Below are 15912 nucleotides of genomic sequence, written 5' to 3'. Positions count from 1 at the left end.
CCAAAATTGACTTGCTTTTTCTTGCATGTCATCACGTGTGTTTGGTTTTACCTAATGTTTCGTTGTATAAAATAATCAGATTGAGTTTATGTGCATCCTTTTCGATAGTCTCTCGACCGATATCTAGTAACTTTCATGATCCACTGGTCCGTATGCAAACCAGGGTGTGGAACCGAAAGATATACCGGTTCGTTCCTGGTTCGGCTTCAACACGCTCCGGTTTCGTTACGGTTCATTTGAGGTTCCGCGAAATAACATATCTTAACGGTTCTCGAACGGGATCGCAACATTGAACTGTTTCGCAAACCGGTTTGACCCAGTCAATTTTGCCATTCCCCACGACGATATGTTGCATAGTACTATCAGCTTGTCCGCATGGCGCATGCGCAAGTTTCATCAAGAGGAGGCAGCACCCTCCCCACGATCTTCTGGCCTTTCCCTCACCTTCCTCGTGGGAGAAAATGCTGCATAGCTCCAGCCCGGACGTGTAACTACGAGCCGTAGAACGAGCCAAAGAGGTCACCGCCGCGCATTGCCTGGCCATCTGGCCTTCCTGACCAGCCCATGAATTAGCTCCCCACTCTGACGAATCAAGTTGTCTCTCTCTCTCAAGAGGGGGCATACATTTACGAATTAGTTGCACAGCTACAGGGAAATTTTCAAGTACAGAATAAACGCAGAAGTGCATATTGATAATCCGTGCGTGAGAGTAAGGTCTGCATAGCTTCCACAGCCGTTACAGCGGAGTTAGTCAACTTTCGTTTTGCTTCCATTTTTTTTACTGCAGGACTGGTGGTGAGTTAACTATGGCATGCAATTAATAGTTTTGCGACAGTGCGAATTATCATTGTATTACTTAAGTTCCAGGTTCAAACTCCTAGCCGGCAGCAAAGGAAAAAACCAGCATTTGACATTTCACTGAGTTCCCTGCTTCTATAAAGCAGGTGAGGACATTGAGGATTCTAACGATGAACAAGGGTGGTTTGTGCTTATTCACACGTCGATGTTTCATTCGCAACTGGAAGAGGCGCTTAGTCTTGCGATGGCTAAGGGCGGACAAAGAAGACAAAGGCGTGCACACGGTGCCCCAATATTAATTTCTACAACTCTATGGCGCAAGCACTAACCATGCGTTGCGCCATGGCAAGTAACGAAAGCAGATTTCGTGTGCCATCGACCACAGTGGTCATCGCTCAATGAAAACGTGACAAAATGATTAGGAACCGCCGTGTTATGTTTACAATGAGTCCTGCCGCTGAAGTTGCTCATATCCCTCCTCGAGGATATCGTCTTTTTTTTCGCTCCCCGTGTGTCTCAAGTTTCACCAAGTGGAACTAACAGCTGAATTGGGAGCGTCACCAGGAATGTTGATTCCGTGGAGCCCCTGAAACAACTTCTCAGCCGCGGAACACAACTGGCACGGCCTACTTCTGAAGTGCAAGCGTCTTTGCCGACACAGCCGTAGTTACCAGCACATACCCATCATCTATCCCTGTTTTCGCACACAACGCAACTCGTGAGCCGTAACAATGTGTAAGCAGGGTGCGCCGATTGAAGTAGCAGTTATTCGAAGAATCGTGCGAACTACTCAGCACCCATTGGCGCCCTATGTGCTTGAACCGTTTCGTGCCTAACCGGTAAACGTTATTAAGGCAAAAGCTTTAAACGGCTCAGGGAACGAAAATTTGACCATCCTTCGTTACGATACCAAAATTCAATGGCACCGAAATTCGGGATCGAACCCTCCACCTTTGGTGGGAGATGAACCCATGACCTTTTGTGTTAATTAAGGCAAAGTTAACGACGGTACCATTAATTAACGCATAGTTATTAGGTCATTCGAACCCAAGACCATCGGCGGGAGTCGAACATACAACCTGCGGTGGTAACTAAGGCAAATTGAATTAAGGAACAGTAAATAAGGTAGAGTTAGTTAAGGGACTTGAACCCACGACCTTTGGCGGGAGTCGAACCCACTTTGAAATATGGGCGAAGCGGCGATTTCTCCAGGTTGGATTCGAATTGACATCGTGAAGGTCGGGAGTAGAATCCATTGCCTTTGGTGTTAATTAAGGCGAAGTTAATTAAGACTCAGTTAATCTAGTGCTCGAACTCACGACCTTTGGTTGGATTTGAACCCACGATATTTTGTGGGAGAAAACAAGTAATCTCTGTCACGTCCCTGTCTTTTTTAATTGCGTTAAAGGCTTTGCCATTATGATTGAACCGTACCAACTAGCCAAAGAATCAGCCGTGTTGCAGTAATAGGAAGTAATAACACATTAAAATGAAAATGCCAAGTAAGGTAATGAATGTCTCCTGAGCGCGCAGGTTTTCGCCTTCATCCTCTTTAGCGTGTACTGCAGTGACTTTGACTCTTTTTTTCGGATCAGGTTAGGTTCGGGTTCAGGAGCGCTCTCAAAATATCGGTTTCGATTAGAAGCTAATTGCAAGTTGCACTGCCTCTAGCCCGAAGTCTGCACGTAAAGACTTGAAGCTAATTGCAAGTTGCACTGCCTCTAGCCCGAAGTCTGCACGTAAAGACTTGAAGCTAATTGCAAGTTGCACTGCCTCTAGCCCGAAGTCTGCACGTAAAGACTTGAAGCTAATTGCAAGTTGCACTGCCTCTAGCCCGAAGTCTGCACATAAAGACTTGAAGCTAAGTCCTAACCGGTTTCGATTAGTATTCAATTCTGGTCAAAACTGCGGTTTTGGTATGGTTTTCGGTTCGACACCCCGATGCAAACAGCAAATTTCTCCTTCATGACAGTAATTTGTCGTTTGTTCATTGTTTATTTAGTTTTGCACTACATAAGCCCTTAGCTTGGAATGGAAGTATCGGGCTATTACTCGTATATAATGGTGCTCCCGGCCCTCCTTAATGCAACTGAGTACACCGTTGTGTCGTTGTAACAACTGTACGATGAGTGTATCGCACGATGAGTGTATTGGCAGTGCTGCATATAGTCCGGCGTGTGCGGGAATTAGTTAATATTTGTTCTGCAAGATAAGTGACTTTGAGGGTATTTTGAGTGCTAGGCGAAAAAAATGTCTTCTATTCTGTTCTTGCAGAAAAGGTCGAATCGGCTGCGCTAATAGTGCGATTCCCATTCTTTGCTGACTTCAGGTGTTTTGAGCCTCTCTCTATATCTATCTATCTATTTATGTGCCCTTCAGTCAACTCTCAAACTAGCCAGAGCGTGTAAGCTCAGGCCGACCTCTCTGCCTTCTTTCAAATAAATTCTCTCTCTCTCTCTTTTATGCGAAGCATATTACGAGGGCTCAACCCAGCTCCTCAGGCGCGGCGGTGACCATGAAATCACGTGACACCGTGACGTCACGACAGAGGAGAAGTGGCTTTGGCTCAACTCTTGCAAGACGGGCTGGGTGGGAATCGAACCAGGGTCTCCGGAGTGTGGGACGGAGACGCTACCACTGAGCCACGAGTACAACGCTTCAAAGCGGTACAAAAGCGCCTCTAGTGAATGCGGTGTTGCCTTAGAAACGCGCTGTTTCTAAGGCGTGCGTCTCTTGCTCAGGCGCACATTTCGTTGCCGCGCCGAACGCTGCTTTGCTCGACGCTCACCGCGTCCAATGCGGGACGCGTAGTCGCTGCCCTGTAGCCCATTGTCTTACACCCCTTGGCGGGTCGACGGGAACGCTGTCGCGTTCCACTCTTGAAGGCGAAGAAGTAATGCATGAGTTGTTTCTTCGTCTAGCCGAACCAAATATAGCCAAGCAACAGCAGTTCACCAGGCTAAACAGTGGTTCAACAACTAAAATAAAGGCTAGTATGCTTCGCATCCTGGGCTTAACCTTACCTAAGCCACAGCCATTTTTTTTCTCTCTCATCAGTCGAGAAATTTGGCAGTTTGCTCCCGAGCGTGGTTCTCCCACTCTCGCTCTGTCTGTTTGTCTGTGTGTGGGAGGGGTGCGTGCGTGTTTGTGCGCGTGTGTGTGATTACTTACTCATTGGGTGCTCACACGTACTTAGCAGGAAACAAGCACCGAGGTCAGTATGTGCTTAGCTAAAACCATTTTGAAAGGTGCTATACACGTTTATATTTCTGTCCCGAAAAGTGTATGCAGTCAGCATCAGCCAGTCAGCATCACGGCACATCGCAATGGATTTTCAGCAGGTGATGAAAAAAGATTGCGGAGTGCAATACAGGTTCAGAGGCTGATTTTGAAGAAATCTCATTTGTGATCTTAACGAAAGGTAGATGTACTTCGAATGCTGTGTGAAGAGCCGGGGGGGGGGGGAGGGTGAACAAATATTCAATAGAGCTAATGTAGAATAAAGTTTCAATCAAATTTCAGCAGTCAATATTAAATTGGCTTACATACTTACCTCAGTTATACTTGAACGCAGTACAATAGGCTTTCACTACTGTATCAGTGGTGGTTGAACAAACGCTCAAAGGAGTTACAACCCAATGAAACTGGAACCCTCTTAACTTTTATAACAATAGTATCCCAACAAATACACAATACGTTCTCTATACAGTTAGTCAACATCGACCAACTATGCTTCAGTGTTTTCTAAGTTATCATTTTCTAAGGAAAGCATGCTGTCCACAATAATCTAGTTTGTGAATGTGATGAAAGTTACATTTTTGCTTCACTTTTGTGTCTCATTGTGTGCAGTCGAGAATGGTAACTATTCGAAAAGTATTCGGAAAGTATTCGGACTTTTTAAAAGAGGCATTCAATATGAGGGCAGAAATTAAATTGCCACTATTCGATTCCAGGACGGAATCGGCTATTCGATTCCAGGACTGAATCGAATAGCAAATTATTGCATTCGTTGTTTTAAATTTTCGAATACTCGCACACGCGAAATCTGGAATGCTTTTGTGTAAACAGCTTCCGTTTTTCCCTATTGATGATTTACCCCGCGTCAACTTATCAGAAAAGCCCCGTTTCAGTGATATTTGTAGATTTCACAGGAAAAAAAATGGAACATTCAAGAAGTGCCTTTTCACGTTTTCTTACGGGGACGCTCTCTGGTGCGACAGAAACATGTTCACCCTGCACTTTTCTCTGTTTTTCTTAAAAGATTTTATCACGCTCGTTCATGCAGCAGACTTGAAGTTTTAGAGAAAACAATTTTTTAAACAAAGCACATGATAAAGACGCCAGAAGGTTTCTTTCTCTGCAGTATTTTTGGGCAAAGCTTCCCGCGTTCTCCCCCATACCTGAAAGGCCACATTTTCTGTATTCTGACAGCCAATAATCTCATAGGGACACGCGCCTCAGTACCACTGCTTCAATGCACGGCGTTCCAAAAAAGAACATGTCTTTTGAACCTTTCTAATTTTCTGCACTGATGTCGACTCGGAAGCACTACGATATGCATATATGTTCAACGGGTACGTAAAAGAAGCACGAAACTCACAGGTCTTTTTTGGAATTAATGAAGTATTTGGCACTTTTTGAGAGGCTGCCCTCTATGTTACGTCATTCATGTGATTCCAGTGCACTAAGAATTGTGGCGCTGCAGTCGGATGTTCAGTGACATTCCCTATAGAGTGACGTGAGTTTCACGCATTCAACACTGACAGGCGGCGCTAGTGTTCAATATCCAGAAATGTTTGGCATGAGTAATGAGAATGCGTATAAGTTAGGCTAAAAATGCAGGGTACTTCTCTCCAGGTGGTGTTCTTACAAAAATAACTCATCACCACGTGCCCAGCGTGCGAAATACGAAACTATTGTACAAGTTTATTGCGTCAGATTCACGTCCTCTTTCAGTGTGCTTGTTCTGTTGTTTCTTGTCAAATAAATCCGCCCCTAATGTCGATGTGTAATGCCTGAAAGAGCGAGCTCCTTACTTGTTCAGAAACGTACGGCGACCGGCTGATGTTGGCATCAGGAAATACGTCAGTGAGCTTCACCTCTATGTCGGGGTAATCCTTGAGTTTGCCCTTCACTGCACCACTGTCTGTGAAGATCAACACTTCGATGGCACCGGGTAGCGTCAGCAGTCCTGCGTATTGCAACAAATCGAAAGAATAAAAATCCGTCTACATTCCATTCTGTGAAAGTGGATGTAGAACAAAGCTGGTGCGGACGTTAGACAAGTACCACCACCACAGCTGGCGTTTGACGACGTTGCGCAAGCACCAGCGCCACAGGCGCCGCATACATTACGCGCGCACGCACGCGTGCGGAAGTGCTGCATACATCCTCATTCTTCTAGGCCGTCCACCAAGCGCAAGGACCCTACTGAACTAAGTTATTGCTTAAAAGTAAATTGCGTCTGGAAATGCGTAACGTACGACTTACACCCAAGTTGTGGACGCAATAGCCGCATATTGTTATTCCAATGTACGAGAGAACGTAAATCTGTTAGGCGAACACTGAAAGACAAAGCCTTTTTCCGACTGCCGTTTACGGTCTGTCTGAGTGGCCTGCGCGCTAGGTGGCGGTACCGTTAGCACAGCTTGCATCCTCATTCTTGCAGGCCCTCCGCCTAGCGCAAGTGCGTGATCGAAGTAATTGAGTTTCTCAAAGTAAAATCGGCTACGTGGCTGACACAAGCCACTTCGTTTCCGGCACAGGAGTATCTGGTGAGATTACAGCTGCGTTTAAAGATTGCACCCTGCGAGGCCTTGGACTGAAGGCCTCCACCAGCTCCATTACTCATCTTGTCGGGCCCTTGGCCCTCTCTGCAGCGCGCACGGGGGAAGCCTTTGAATCGCGCGCCACAACGGCACTCGTCGCATGGAGCATGCGCATCGATCGCGGTAGCGTGAGAAGTCGCGCGGGGGCTGCCGGGAAGGCGGCTGCCCGATAAGAAGGCAGCGGAGACGGAACTCGTGGTTTTTTTGCGGGGCGCGGGCTTGGGGAGGCGCTGGTGGGGCGTGGCCCGTCTAGGTTTCTTTTACCGAGCGTGCTGCAGAGCAGGGGGAAAAGCGTCTTTGCACTGTGTCTGCATGAAAGAGTGTTGTTGTTCTTGTTGTTCGCTTTTGGGACTGTCTGCGCGCCTGGTTCGGTGCTTGCTTGCTTTCTGCGCTTTATGCATTCGGTTATCGCCCGAAAGATTGTGTTGGTTGATGGTAGGTAGCGGCCGTCCTTTCGTCGCTCCCTTTCGCTTGTATATTTTGTTGCCTCGCTGTTTTGCTGCTTGCCTCTTTGCTTTTGCTGCTTTTAGCTGCTTTGCTTCTTTGCTGCCTGCTTCCTTGCCTTGTTGTTTTCTGCTATTGGCCGCGAGGCTGCGGTAATTTTGAGTGTTACATTCTATCGTAAATTAAAGCGGTTTTTGTTCCTTGCGCCTTTGGTCCTTTGTCGTGCTGGTCGCGGCTCGCGGACCCCCTGAGCGAAGGCTGAGGGGCCTTCAATCTTAATAAACTGTTCCATCTCTCTCTGTCACCTCTCTCCAAACCACACACCCTCCAGACGCGCGGTCTGTGTTTCTGACTCGGAAACTATTGGTTTCTTTTACGTATTTTCCAAGCATGCTTCAAACAGTTCACTTTGTGTGCGCCTAAATGTATTTAGGCCGACCACGGTTTCAAAAATAAAATGAATGTCAAGTTGAACGTTATTTCTCTGACAAAATAAAGAGAGAAACGTGGCGCAGGGGAAAATATTGCTGAATGAATATTGACATTTACCTTGCGCCCAGTAATGTCGCATGACAGGAGAGAGTGAACAAATCCACAGCAGCAAATACACCTTTGTAAAATTGAATGATCTTCGTGGACCACTAGTAAATAAAAGTCGAGCACAGATTCCTTTTGCAATTGCTCTTTTCTACTCAACCATTATAAAATATTTTATTATTTTAATATCACGGCTTGTGACATAAAATTATTGCACAGGTTTATGGTGCGAACTGCGTTCATAGTTGGACAAACACATATATAGTAATAACACATCCGCCAAAACCCCGTTGCTTGGCACGACAGGTGAGTATATTTCCTCTAATAATTGTCTTCGGAACGACCTTTATTGCAACATTTTCGCGAAATGCGAAATTCCCACCGCAAGGCCTGTGCCTCGTTCCAGCTTGCAGCCGCTAGGGGCAAGCAGTTCACCTAGGGGCAAGTTGTTCAGTATTTCACCCTGTGCCACGTCCGTTGCTCAGAAAACTGAACAGCTCTCAGTGTTTTACGTATCCTGCGCACTATTCAGACACTGTGATTACGTCCAGTTACATTGAGCTGTGTAATGACGCAATTATTTTCCATCAAAAATAAATTGTAAGTTTTATCGTCCCGGAACCTCGTAGAAGGTTAGGAGGGAAGGCATTAGGGGTAGCTCCGCATAATTTGGACTTCCTGTGTGCCGTGCGCCGTAAGCACGGTGCACAGGCACTGTTGCACTCCGCGCCCGTGTTAGCGTGGCTGCCGCAGTCGGGAATCGAACTCTCCATCTAGTCGTGTTGATAAGTGAACCGTCATATCCACTTATCAGCCGCGGCTGCTCTCCAGTATTCCCGATATTTTTTTTTAGAGAAGCGCAATGCGAAGCTAAGCTTAGAGAACGAAGACGACTAGTTATTGCCATCCACGACCACTACGTCAAGTGAATAGTGCTACAGGCTACCACAGGGAGGTTCTGCGTCATACTCGCCTGTTTGGTTGTGCTTGTACAATTCTTCGCTCTTCCGCAAGTCACTCAGCCCTATATAATCTTTGTCTGTGGTGACTACAAGGCCCAAGAAAACAACGTGGTCCTGCAGGCCCCATCCTACCGGCAGGTTGGCCAGTCTTGTAATCTGCAAATCGGGTCCAAGCTATCAAGGAAATACTTTGGAAGGACCAGTTGTGGACTAAAATGTCGTTTATCTGCTGAGATCTGTGTTAGCTGGGGCACCCGGTCTATTGCAGTAATGAAGTTTGACTTCTCCTTGAGTTCACTTCCTCTCGCAGTCAGAACTATCAGCCAGTTAGTTGCCTTTTCCTACAGTTCCCTGATGCACGTGGTAGGTATACGGTTTAAAGGAATGAGAGCATGCTATGTAGCTGCGTTGGCTGTAACCCTTAAGGCCAGTTGACACATAAGTTTTTCATCTCGTTCGAGCCGGTGCATCCCGCCACAGCCGCTGCCCGAGCAAGCAATGGCTACAAGCAATGCCCTTAAGCATAAAACGCTCAATGACCAACAAAACAGTTATTCGGCGTAACGGAACCTATACAGCTTATATATTAGTGTCTTGCGAACAAAGAACTAGGAATTGTGAGTAGGAAACAAGCAACAAGGCATTGTGAACAATAAACTCTTGCGTTCCCAAGCGAAAGTTGGCATTTGACTTAGCCACTGACCAGAACCCTATGTGTCTTTTTATATAATATCCTAACCTGACAAGACGAGTTTTACTCAAATTATTCCTTCGTCATGAAAGGCCTTGCCTACTTTTGGATTCTTGCGTATTTCGCCAGTGTCGGTGACCTCTGCAGTGCCGTCTAAACAAAAGCTCACTCTGGTCAGAGTCATGGCTCAGACATTGGCCAGAAAAATGAACATACATTATGGCTTTCGGGAAAGTGTTGAAATTTATTGTTCAAACACCTCAATGTCCGAGCCGCCGAGGACAGACGTTAAGGGCGTTCTAGCGGCTTCTGTATGGCTGCATATAATGATGGCACGTACTAACGCCTAAAATTAATCGATGTCGCTCGCTCCGAGACAAACACACCAGGCAGGCTAGCACAGTCCTGAGAGGCAGGGATGACCACGCCACACCCAAGACGCACCAAGGAGTCGCTATTTCTCCCTGAGGAAGATTGCCGGCGATTCCCGCGTGACCAAGAGAGTGCGACCGATGCGCTTCTCACCCCTTGTCACCCAATTACCTCCAAAAGTGCCACTTCTCTCACACGCCGAAGGCCAACTCTTACTCGCTAATCATTTATTGATTTATTGATAGCGGCGCTCTAGCTCCACGAATAAAATGCCCTGCGCAGATTCATTGAGTGTACCTTTGGTTAAAGAACCAAGGTGGTAAAAATTAATCCGGGGTCCCTACTACGGTGTGCCTCACAATGAGACCTGGTTTTAACACGTGAAACGCCAGAATTTAATCTTTTTTAACGCGCATAAAGCTGTAACATTGTTTACTGTTTATCTGACAACGAAGGCCGGGGCGCAAACCAAAACCGATTGTTGTGTTGGAAAGCATACCAATAAACCGGGCTTCGAAATTGGAGAGTAGCGACGAGCAGTATGCCTAGATTTGCGCCGTTAAGCCACGCAAATCTGCCTGAAGAACAACAATACCTAGTAATGTGGTCATTGAACATTCAATCATCCGTTACTCTATACGAATGCTTGAGTAAAACGGTTTCCCACCTGTAGAACAAAACAGCGGGTGTCATGCAACCTTGCTACCGTTTGACAGTACGGAAATTTAAAAAATAAATTATGGGGTTTTACGTACCAAAACCACTTCCTGATTATGAGGCACGCCGTAGTGGAGGACTCCAGAAATTTCGACCACCTGGGGTTCTTTAACGTGCACCTAAATCTAAGTACACGGGTGTTTTCGCATTTCGCCCCCATCGAAATGCGGCCGCCGTGGCCGGGATTCGATCCCGCAACCTCGTGCTCAGCAACCTAACACCATAGCCACTGAGCAACCATGGCGGGTGACAGTACAGAAACTATGACGCCAAAAAGTGGTCGTAACACATTTTAAAATGATTTCAGACTGCAGCACTACATGGCAGCATGAAGTGGCTTATTTAATAGTGCTGGTAAACTGTAACCCGCCAAAAACATTACCTCCTTAACTATCACTACGCAATAATGCTTTTAGACAGTAATTTTGTCCACATAAAGGCCCCGTGCTGCCTACAATCCGCTCCTACACACGCGCACCAGTACCGCGTCCCGCGGAACGAGCATGGAAATGGCGCATGCGTAGCCGACGACGCAGTTGTCTCCACCCTATACAGAGCGACGGGGGAGGAGGACATCTAGGCAGCCTAGTGCTACGTAGAGTCACTGGAAAAAATTCAAGGCACAGCAAAGGCACGCGGCACGCCGGCAACATTGGGCGGCAGCCATATCCCTTCCAGACCGCCGATACAGGACCGATGCACTGCTGGCGTGTGTTGGGTAATAAACTGGGTTTTTTGTCCGCCTGCATCTCGTGTTCCGCTCGGCGGAACTGGAATATTTATTTTTCTTGAAATAGATATCACAGTGATTCCGAGATATCGATGAGTATGAACGTACTGCGCCTAAGCCTCAGTACGCTGCATGAAATGAAACGGTACATGAAACGCATGAAATGCAGGGCGATAGTTGCGATGCCCGCGTCCTCTCTTCGTCCCTTCATGGGTGTCGTCTTGCATCAAATGCTATAGTCGCTAGGTCCGGAACTGCATACATATTTGCATGCTTTCAATTAATTCGTATAAAACGTCGTTTACTGGCACACTGGGCTGTGAGGTTGTGTTCCCGCTGAAAACACAGCTTTACAGCAGATTGAATGGGCAGTTGGTGTCCAGGTCACCTTCAAGTACTCGTTCGTTACCCCTCAACGCATCTTCGAAGGCGTCGAGGGTAAATGCGCGTGCTCTGACGCAACGAAGTCGTGGGGACGGGCGGCTTGAAGAGGACTGTCGCACGCTAGCTCGCCCGTTACCAAGTTACAGTGAAAGGCGAGAGGGAGTGGAGACGTGACAGTCACCCGTTCCCTCGTTCGCTTGCTCGTTCGTTCATTCGCTCGTTTACTCGGACTATTCACTTACACTGACAGGGATCGTGGATGGTTTCTGCACAATATTTTCGTTTGCGAATGCGTGCTTGTTATTTTCTAAGTCAAAGGAGTAAGCCATTTAAGGAACATATTTCGCTTTGTGAACAACTCGTTAATAGTGCTTCATTTAGCCGAAACGCAAGTTTATTTTTACATACGGTCATGGGCAAGTGTATGCACGTATGTGCTTTTAATATGCATTTTTTCTTCTTTGGTATCATCACACTTGCAGTGCATTTGCAAATCTGCAACTGTACTCTTGAATATTCATTTTGTTGCAAATGTTTTCAGTACATAAACAGGGGTGTGGTTCTTTTCAAGAACCACACCCCTATAATTATTTTTGATCGCACTCCTTCTAGTGTAGACGGCCATTTACCTGAACAAGATAATTAAAATGAAAAAATGTATTCTAAGAGGAGAAGGTGTGTCAGGAGGCCGGAAAACCAGATAAGAAAAGCCCGATCATAAAATGCTATGCAGATTACGCACATATGTTTTTGGAAGGCTATACCCTGCCTTCGATGTGCTGTTGCCATAAAACGACGCACGAGGCTACTCAGATACGAAATGCCGGTTGGCAAATTTCAAGCATCCAAATTTTGCTGTAGCAGGCTATACGCCGTTTTCAAGCTAGCGTCAAGCAGCGCTAGCGGTATGAACAGTGCAGCTTAATAAGAAGGTTTGTACGTTGCTTTCAATGGCGCTAAGCAGAGTAGGCCGTGCGAACTGAACAGCTAAAGTTTATCGGTCATATACAAAAAGTCCAGTCATGCGGGTTAAACCGCCCAGGAAACTGCGCATATATGATTACTAAAAAAAGTCTGCGCAAAACCATCCACGATTATTGTTAACGTAAGCGAATAGCCCGAATGAACGCGGAAACGTACGAACGAACTAACGAGCGACAGACCCCCCCTCCCTATTTCCCACCCCCTGCAACGTGATTGTTGAAAAGCGGCGCCTTCGTATCGCAACTCTTACCTACGACCACCAACCAGCGCCAACCTCGAAAACGGGAGCCCAGCAGAACGCCATTCCTTGTTGTCCTTCCGCTTCAGAATACAATATAAATTTTTCAGGCTCCGTTCGGTTGCTATGCTCGAAGGCGCAGCCATAAGGCATGATGCTGAGCTAATTTCTGGAGACTTTGTTGGCACGCGTTGAATAAAGCGACAAAGTTCTGCTAAAAGTGCATGCACGCTGAGTGTTCAACGTGCATACACCGAAGGCGCATGGAAGGGGTATGGAGGCTGGAGCTGGCGTGAGACAAGCGACCCAATTAGTGCAGCTGCGGTGCCCGGAAGACAAGACGATACTCTGCAATTTTTGCCATTGACTCAATACTACGTAGAGTGCAACGCCAACTGTCCAGTGAAGGCTCAACACTTTAACAGCGCTTTCCTAAAACAATCATGAGGATTTGCTTAAGCAAGGTGGCCTTTATTGCAATGAATTAAAAGAGACGTCGAACGCACCCTGTTATAATTTTTTACGGGACCACTGAAATGTGAAGACATGGCAGACCCAAGGAGATTTACAGAAAGTTATTTTTAAATCAGCTTGGGCAGAACACGCTGGATGATCTCGTAGATCATGCACTGGCGCCAGATGGTTATCCTGAGCGAAAATCTCGACGCAGTGTGATTGTAAGGCCTCAAAAATCGCACTACGAACGCTGCCACACCACCCGATCTCAGAGGCTATGGTCAGTGAAGCACAGACACGACCTTAATCGAGCGGCGCCACTACTGTCCTCTTTCTAACAATTGCGCATATCTTCTTCAAATGGCAGTTTAAACCCATAAGTAGATAAAGCTATAATCAGCGTCCATGAAGTCTCACGGTCATCAGTCGGCAGAACAGGCGCGTACTCCTTCATACTAACTCACCAATATTTTTGTAAGCTATGTCTTCGCTCATACTGACGCGCACTGACATTCATCGGCACTCACTCACGTTCCTACTCATGCTCAGCAACGCTCATTTGCGTTCATAGCTGTTTTTATTCGCACTTACCACGTTACCAACGCCCATTCGCGCTCATATGGCGTTAGTTCCCACTTACTGAGACTCACTTGCATACATACGTGCCTAGAGTATCTCAAGCTGACACTCAGGTCAATCCATTTAAAATAGCCACCACTGAGTAAGATGTTGCAGTGAGGTTTCCGTCATAGTCATTGCTCTATCGTGGTCTCCTCGTTCGCTTGCCACGTCACATAAGCGCACCTATGCTCCATCGCAAAAGCCGTTCGCAGAGCCACCGAAGGTACGAGACGTACACGGGTAATGTCCTTGCGCAGCGTAATATAGTTCCGGGTGTAACTGTCTGATTAATGGCAGGATAGATAGTGTTGCTTCTTTTTTCTTGGTACATGATACGTTACAGCGATACGTGACATGCTAGGACCTTTACCGCGAATTCAGCAGCCGCTGAGGAGACGGTGAGGCGCGGACCAACACATTTCAAAGGGCATTTGACCTTCTTTGTTGATGAAGGAGTCCTACAGCGTCCACAATGCTGCAAACGACTTGTGAGATTCAGCATACAAATTTCAACTGAAGTGAAGACAAGACAAGTACTCATAGTACCAGTAATATACGTATGTGCCAAAGAGTTGCGAAGAGCCTCATAATATTTCGACGCAAAGTTTTTGAAAAACAATGCTCTACAGAAAAAAATCAACGCACTTTGTGCTTCTTTAGCTCCTCGATAGGCCCGATCCCGGACAGCATGAGCAGTTTGGGCGTGTTTATGGCACCAGCAGACAATATCACCTCTCGGCCAGCAGACACACTCGTAACTTTGCCGTCTTTGATGAACTGTACACCGATGGCTCGTTTCTTCTCAAAAAGAATCTAAAAAGGGGAAACAAAATAAACGCTATGTACAAGCCGTAGTGCCTACCACAACACAAATCAACGGACGCTTTTACTTCGTCAATGTTACCTAGTGTGATATCGTTGTGTACTGACATTACTGACGACATCGCTAGCCTTCAATACCGCGGCATGTTTCCTTACGACCTCCACCACCATCTGTTGTCTTGACACGCAAGACAGAAGAACTTTAATGTTCGCGAACGATGACACAGCAACGAAGGCAAGAAGTCTGAGTTTAAGGGCTGACAGTGAAGCCAGTGTAAAGCATGGACAGAGCAAACCCGCTTCGATCCTAGGGTTACCTATCGCATCGTAATGCTGCAGGCTTCATCATCGTCAACATCATTATTAGCTTATATCGGTCCAGTGCAGGACGAAAACTTATCGCAGAAACCGGCAGCTACCAATTTCTTAAGCCAACTGATGCCATCCTGGACCTGCCAGTTTCCTCAATTCATCACATCACCTAGCTGTCTGAAATCCTCGACTGCACTTCCTTTCCCTAGGCACCCATTCTGCTAATTGGCACCCGCTTATCTGCCCTGCGCGTTACATGGAACTGGTCAACTATCTTCCTAATCTCACATAGAAATAGACCAAATGATAAATTAAGGTAGGGAGGTTAACCAGGACTAAGCCCGTTAGGCTACACTACACTGGGGAAAGGAAAAAGGGGACGGAAAGATTAAAAGAAGAAGAGAAAGTCCACTGGGGATATCATTCGGTCACTCAGTCCGGATCACAGACACTGACTCAATCCGGTAGCTTTCAAATATCGCAGCAGTGCTTTTGTGGCCTTTCGTATCTGCGATATGCGAGGCCATGGTCCCAAGATCTTGTTCAAGGTGAACGGCTTTCTATCTAACTGGTTCAGAGCTGTGCAGGGGTCATGTCTTTCGTTTTCAAAAGATGGGCAGTAGCTGAGTAGATGTTCTATAGTTTCCTCGACATCGCAGGCATTGCATTCGGCGCTATCAGCCATTCCAATCAAAAACGTATATGCATTGGTGAATGCGATTCCGAAGCGTAAGCGGCACAGCACGGTTTCCTCATTACGTGGAAGTCCTGGTAAGCTAGCATGCCTCTGTCTATGTGAAGGTGGTCAGCTCGTACAAGTGATGCCACCCATACCGCAGATCGGTGCAGTACTGCCAGATCTGCAGGGAAACCGGCCACCAGAAGGCAGCATGCCCGAACCCAAACAAAATTATCCGCAACCGGTGCGAGGTACAAAACCCACAAGCAGACCACGAATGACAGTTACAATGCAAACTATGTGAACTTCCTCACGAGACGGCAAGCAAGGAGTGCAA

At 46.7% G+C, this 15912-nt stretch overlaps 1 protein-coding gene across 6 annotated transcripts in view; it reads right to left on the bottom strand.

The window, feature by feature from the left end:
• LOC135921771 (4-pyridoxate dehydrogenase-like) overlaps window positions 1–15912 on the bottom strand; it is a 77983-nt gene that overhangs the window by 15862 nt on the left and 46209 nt on the right. For all 6 annotated transcript variants that reach the window (XM_065456071.1, XM_070522851.1, XM_065456073.1 and 3 more), the window contains 3 exons: window positions 14408–14575; window positions 8581–8725; window positions 5835–5989 (listed from right to left, as the gene is read on the bottom strand). In XM_065456071.1, the coding sequence (XP_065312143.1) occupies window positions 5835–5989; window positions 8581–8725; window positions 14408–14575 (468 nt within the window). The remainder of the gene's footprint in view (window positions 1–5834; window positions 5990–8580; window positions 8726–14407; window positions 14576–15912) is intronic.

This window comes from Dermacentor albipictus, chromosome 8, assembly GCF_038994185.2.
Source record: "Dermacentor albipictus isolate Rhodes 1998 colony chromosome 8, USDA_Dalb.pri_finalv2, whole genome shotgun sequence".
Lineage (NCBI taxonomy): Eukaryota > Metazoa > Arthropoda > Arachnida > Ixodida > Ixodidae > Dermacentor > Dermacentor albipictus.
The sequence above is the reverse complement of the archived record's forward strand: the minus strand, read 5'-3'. Positions and strand labels throughout refer to the sequence as shown.